This window comes from Aulonocara stuartgranti, assembly GCF_965226115.1.
Source record: "Aulonocara stuartgranti genome assembly, chromosome: 5".
NCBI classification, from domain to species: Eukaryota; Metazoa; Chordata; class Actinopteri; order Cichliformes; family Cichlidae; genus Aulonocara; species Aulonocara stuartgranti.
The window spans coordinates 13,438,274-13,444,475 of record NC_138943.1 but is presented as its reverse complement, the minus strand read 5'-3'; the positions used below and the strand labels follow the sequence as shown (position 1 = coordinate 13,444,475).

Here is a 6,202-nt window from a genome sequence, read left to right as displayed (position 1 = left end):
TTACACTACAAAATGCTGAAAACTATGTGAGCATATATTGCTGTTTATTTCAGAATTTTAAGATTGAAATCTTGTGCTATTGTCTCAGCCTTCTTTTTGATTGGATGGTAAGAGACGAACTGTTATCATTCTAAAAAAAAAAAAAAGCATTTGTCCAGGCAGTCTCCCCTTGAGTTTTCCCTCCAAAAACATGTGTTACTCAGAAAGAGAGACAGAGGGAGAGACAGCCACAGCAGTGAAAGCATAGCTACCTGCCTCTCTTTCATATCTGAGCCAGCTATCAGCGATCAGCGGCAGAGGGAACCGGTTATTCAAAGACGACATTACGTGCTGCTGCTGAGTAATGATTCACCAGCAGCCTGTTACACACTGTGTTTTTCACATCTGCAGGGAACAACAGGTTCACCCAGCTAACGCAAGGGCCACCCCCCCACCACCACCACCCTTCCTGACACACCTCCTCACCCTCTCCCTCCCCCATTCTAAACCACCCCTCCCCACTCCCTCCCTTGTCTTGCGAGACGTCCCAGGGTATAAAAAGGACAAAGCTCTCCATAGGAGATACAACTGACCAAGAAGGAGAAACAGTCCTCAACTCTCCTGCAAACAGGCAACAGGGACACCTCAGCAGATGAGACCAAGCTAAAGGCTCTGCACTCCAGGCAAACTACTGAAGGTAACCTACTGCTCTTTCTTTTCAGTGGGGCTCATGTTTAAAGTGAGGAGGGTAAAATAATATGAGGCAAAGTAATGTGAGGATCACTGCAGAATGAGAGGTATCTGCACAAGGATGCTGTTGCATCACCCAGAGTTTGATTTCTTGATGTTGCAGCAGTGGAGCACTTTTTTTTTGAGAATATGTATGCACAAAACTGACTTTTTTAAAATTCTTTTTTCCCCCCATGACTCTCTTTTATCCCAAATTTTACTCCACCTTGACCATTTTTCTGCTTCATTCTTTTTTTTTTCATTCTTCTTGGTCTGTCCTCATTTATGTCTTTATTTCCGAAACTTTATCCTCCTTTTATATTTTTCCTCTTCCTTGTCACCATATTATTCACCCATATTATTCAATTCCAACATTCTTCTACCATCTTCCTTTTTCCCCTTTCCTTTTCAAACCCCCACTTAAATCTTTCTTTCCAGACTTCCTGTCACCTTTTCCCCTCAGTCTATCAGCTCACGCTCTCTCCAGAACCTTCACCATGCCTCCTCAGATCCCGTCCCAGAACCAGAGTGGTCCCAGGATCCTGCAGGGTGATCTCAGTGCCCTCAGTCCAGCTGTAAGGGAGTTTTTGGAGACCAATATGACCCTGTGCCAGCCAGAGTCCATTCACATCTGTGATGGCTCAGACGAGGAGAACCTTGCCATCCTGACCCAGCTGGAGGAACAGGGGATGATCAAGAAGCTCACCAAATATGAGAACTGGTATGTTTGTTACACTCAGTGGTTTATGGAAGGCTTTCTTTTTTTAAGAGACTTATTTAGTTATTTAGTTAGTTATTTTTTTATGTGAGTGAGGGTTTCAAATTGAAAAACAGGAGAAATTATTGCTAACGATAGCTTTATATTTCTTGAATATAGCTTGGGTTGTTTTTGTAGCTGGGACAGTGGTGCTTTGGTGCAGCTGGGAGATGCCCAGGGTTGTTGCTGTTGATAATTACAACACACATCATTCTGTCATCAGCAGCTGTTTAAATATAAAACATGCCTGGAAAATTTCTACTTCTTGACAAACCAGTAGGTCTAGGTAGCTCAATCACACCATTCAATTTTACCAGCTGATATCAAGAAGACATATTGATTATTATTATATTGATTTGTGGCTGCTTTAGGAGATTTTAAAATCGTTGCCTACTTTAAAATAAAGTACAACAAATTAAAATTTAAAACAAAAGTCCTAAAGTTTTCAATATTTGTGCACTTCCTTTTCTTCTCCCTCTTCCTGCAGCTGGTTGGCCAGAACGGACCCGAGGGATGTGGCTCGTGTGGAGAGTAAGACAGTTATTGTTACCCAGGAACAGAAGGACACAGTGCCCACTCCACTAGGAGGTGGAATCAGCCAGCTGGGCCGCTGGATGCCCCCAGAAGAGTTCGACAAAGCCATGGCTCAGCGGTTCCCCGGCTGCATGAGAGGTACCAGAGACGAACGTGTTTCATAAATGCTATCAGTTCTTAACTCAAATATAGGACTAGAAAAACTTGAGAAATCAAAAGTTTTCACTCATCAATAGTACACTGACTAAATGAATACATTTTTTCCCCCGCATTGAGAATCTAGACAAGTATATCCACAGTGCAGCAGGTACTTTTTAGAAAGAAGAAACACTATCGGAGATTATTTTTACAAGTTACACTGCCTTTAAAGTGTTTAAATGAGCTGGAGGCAAATTTTCTTCTTTTCCTGACTGTCTGAATGTCTCAAATACCAAAAACCTTAAAATAATATTGAAATAACATAATAATAAGAACATCCCTGTCTGTATCTATCCTCAGGTAGGACCATGTACGTGATTCCCTTCAGCATGGGTCCAGTAGGTTCCCCTCTCTCTAAGATTGGAGTACAGCTGACAGACTCTCCCTACGTGGTGGCCAGTATGAGGGTGATGACTCGTATGGGGAAAGCTGTTCTGACCGCCCTGGGGACTGGAGAATTTGTCCGCTGTCTGCACTCTGTCGGCTGTCCTCTGCCACTCAAAAGTATGTCAAAAACTGATCGACTCATTCTCTTGCAGCTATACGGGGGGGGCACAGTAGCAATATGGAGGACTACTGCATATTGCTACTGTTTTACTATGAGTATGAATCAGTTACTCCTCTGATTACTGTTGCTCAATAATATTTTCACTTATATTTTAGTTACACAATAGCGCTTTTGCCACAAAACTGCTAATAGACCACTGAAATGAACAAATGTACTAATTTGTCTTTCAGAGCCTCTGGTGAATAACTGGCCCTGCAACCCTGAGCTGACACTAGTCGCTCACATCCCAGACCGCCGACAAATTATCTCATTTGGAAGTGGTTACGGAGGAAACTCTTTGCTGGGAAAGAAGTGTTTTGCCCTTCGCATTGCCTCACGCATTGCTAAAGAGGAAGGCTGGCTGGCCGAACATATGCTGGTAAGAAATGAAAATGAGACTGTCACTTAAATTTTGGATTCATCCACATTCTGTTCATTTTCATCAAACTAAATTTCCGAATTTCCCAGAGGAACCCACCCGAGGGATTAATAAAGTTTTATCTTATCTTATCTCAAATATTTCCTGTGTTCAGATCCTGGGCGTCACCAACCCTGCTGGAGAGAAGAAGTACATGGCAGCAGCCTTCCCCAGCGCCTGTGGAAAAACAAACCTGGCCATGCTCTGCCCCACGCTGCCTGGTTGGAAGGTTGAATGTGTGGGAGATGACATTGCATGGATGAAGTTTGATGACCAAGGTAAAGGAAGGATGTCTTTTTAAAGGTCTTCAAGGATGTACAAATGTCAAAAATGTCATAAATCCAGTACAGCGGACTTTAACATTTCTAATTTGTGTGTTCACCCTGGTTGTAGGAAACCTCAGAGCCATTAACCCAGAGAATGGCTTTTTTGGCGTTGCACCCGGCACCTCAGCCAAGACCAACCCCAATGCAATGGCAACAATCATCAAGAACACCATATTCACAAATGTTGCAGAGACAAGTGACGGTGGTGTGTACTGGGAGGGAATGGACCAGTCACTGCCCGAGGGAGTTACCATCACATCCTGGAAGAACAAACCTTGGCGCTCAGAAGATGGTAAGCAGCTCTTTGATTTTAAGCAACAGCTCACAAAAGAAGAAAAAGAAGCAAGACTACAAGATGTCTAAGATTTAAAACCAGTATTTAAGGTGGAAACAGAAGTGTAACGAAAGCAATTTTCAAATGTCTCGTAACAAGAAAAAAAGCTTTTAATCTTTAATTGTTAGACCCAAATAATTTCAGAGTACAAGATTATATTATAAAAAAATAGGGATAAATAACAGAAAGATCATATACTTTAAAACTGAGAAGAAGTGTGTGAGTGTCATAAAAGTAAAAAGTTCTTAGTTTCTTTCTTTTTTCTTCTTCTTCTTCGTAGGCGAGCCCTGTGCTCATCCCAACTCTCGTTTTTGCACTCCGGCAAGACAGTGTCCCATTATTGACCCACAGTGGGAGTCTCCAGAGGGAGTGCCAATAGAGGCCATCATTTTTGGTGGGCGTAGACCAGAAGGTGAGAAGAGACTACAAAAGATGGAAATGAATACACCAGTTGCCCTTTGATTAAATACATGAAATAAAAATAATACATAAATACTTCTCAGAAAATAACTGGATAATGAATCTGCTTATTTTCAGGTGTTCCCCTTGTGTATGAAGCTTTTGACTGGCAGCATGGTGTGTTTGTTGGCGCTGCCATGAGGTCAGAGGCCACTGCTGCAGCCGAACACAAAGGTCAGCATACGATAGTGTCCTTTTTTGGTATGAAAGACAATCAGTGGATGTTTAAGGAGTTTCTTAGATGATCATTTTGACTTTTGCCTAATATTCTACAAATTGTTTTAGACTAGCGACAATTTAATCTGAAATTCTGCAAAGAAAAAACCACTTTCAGAATTCTTGAATGACAACAAATAACACATGAATGTCATTCACGTTAACATACAGTGTACTGACAAATCTCTAATTACTTTTTCTTCCAGGCAAAGTAATAATGCATGACCCCTTCGCTATGCGCCCCTTCTTTGGCTACAACTTTGGCCAGTATCTCTCTCACTGGCTGAGCATGGCTGATCGCCCCGGTGCCAAGCTTCCTAAGATCTTCCATGTCAACTGGTTCCGCAAGAGCCCCACTGCCGGCTTTCTTTGGCCCGGGTTTGGTGAAAATATCCGCGTTCTGGACTGGATGTTCAGACGGGTGAATGGCGAGGAGGGCGCCATGCCATCAGCAGTGGGCTACCTGCCTTGTAGAGACTCCCTAAATCTCCAGGGCCTTCAGGGACATGTGGACCTGGATGAGCTGTTCTCCCTGGATCAGGAATTCTGGCAGAGGGAGGTGGATGAGATCAGGAAATACTTCACCACACAGGTGAACGCTGACCTGCCCAATGAGGTAGCCCAGCAACTGGCTCTCCTGCAGCAGAGGGTGAAGCAAATGTGAAGAGGAAAAAGCCACATGTTAGCAGCTGTAAACAATTGTAGGGTTAATTCTCCAGACTATTTGTCTGTAATTCTAGACTACAGTGTTGGCAATAATAGAATAACATGTAAGACATTCTGGAAATTAAATTAAGTAACTGGGAAACAACATCTTAAAATCATAGAACATAGTATGAATAGCTAGATTATCTCTTTGACGTAGTCTTAATTTATAGTAAGGCCTTTATATCCTTAAGAAAATGAGCAGTTTTCCTTACAGCATTTGGTTATTACCACTGTGACATTCTATAATCTGCTTGGGCTGTTCATTACAAAAAATCCATGCAAATCATGGAGAATGTAAATCATGAAACTGTAGGAATAGTAAAGATAAACCTTCCTGACCATGCTCATTAGAACTATCTCAGCGAGATAATATCAGTAACGACTGCTACATTTCCATGCATCTTCATCTTCATTTGTAGTAGCAATATTTTTTCTTCTGTTGTTCCAATGTATTGTCCTATTGTCAGAAGTCTTCTATTTAATAATAACTTATTGTGAATGCACATCTTACTGTCATTGTCGTATCGAATTATATGACAGAGACAGAGTCTACGTTAGCTCAGGTCTCACAAAAGGGAATTTTGTATTATTTTTGCCTTAATTTATTTTTATACTGACTTAGTATCACCTGGTTCTCTTGTGTTGTAATCTAAGCCCCCAATGAGGTGAAACAACAATAAAAGTATTTAAACTTACTCGTCGTTCTGTTTCATTTTTCACGGATCTGGTTTTGTTATTATTGTTTTATTTTGTAAGTGTTGAAAAGAATAAAATCAAGCATTATTATATCAAGCTGATACAACACCTCCATCACGTCATATACACCTGCTAGGAATAAATAATGAGCATTTAATTGAGTTAAAAGTCAAAACTAAACTTCAACTAAACTACATGTATCTATATATCTGTAAACAGCAATAATCTAAAAATAGTCTTAGTTTGTGCTAAAATATCTGAAATCAGTCTTTCAAATACTAAGAATGCCAAAACAAAGAAA

General features: G+C 41.1%; 1 protein-coding gene across 1 annotated transcript; it reads left to right on the top strand.

The window, feature by feature from the left end:
• The first annotated feature begins 559 nt into the window (after positions 1–559).
• On the top strand, positions 560–5,900 carry pck1 (phosphoenolpyruvate carboxykinase 1 (soluble)). The gene is made up of 10 exons (XM_082534634.1): positions 560–676; positions 1,147–1,429; positions 1,953–2,137; positions 2,498–2,701; positions 2,936–3,123; positions 3,278–3,440; positions 3,556–3,780; positions 4,103–4,234; positions 4,360–4,455; positions 4,704–5,900. The coding sequence occupies exons 2-10, from the start codon at positions 1,206–1,208 to the stop codon at positions 5,159–5,161; spliced, it is 1,875 nt and encodes a 624-aa protein (XP_082390760.1). The 5' UTR covers positions 560–676; positions 1,147–1,205; the 3' UTR covers positions 5,162–5,900.
• The last annotated feature ends 302 nt before the right edge of the window (positions 5,901–6,202 follow it).

Bases quoted from the DNA above. Each gene is read 5' to 3' on its own strand.
- pck1 (XM_082534634.1), top strand. From the start codon at position 1,206: ATGCCTCCTCAGATCCCGTCCCAGAACCAGAGTGGTCCCAGGATCCTG. The intron at 3,781-4,102 runs GTAAGCAGCTCT...TCTTCTTCGTAG, and splicing joins ACCTTGGCGCTCAGAAGATG to GCGAGCCCTGTGCTCATCCC. The intron at 4,456-4,703 runs GTCAGCATACGA...TTTTTCTTCCAG, and splicing joins TGCTGCAGCCGAACACAAAG to GCAAAGTAATAATGCATGAC.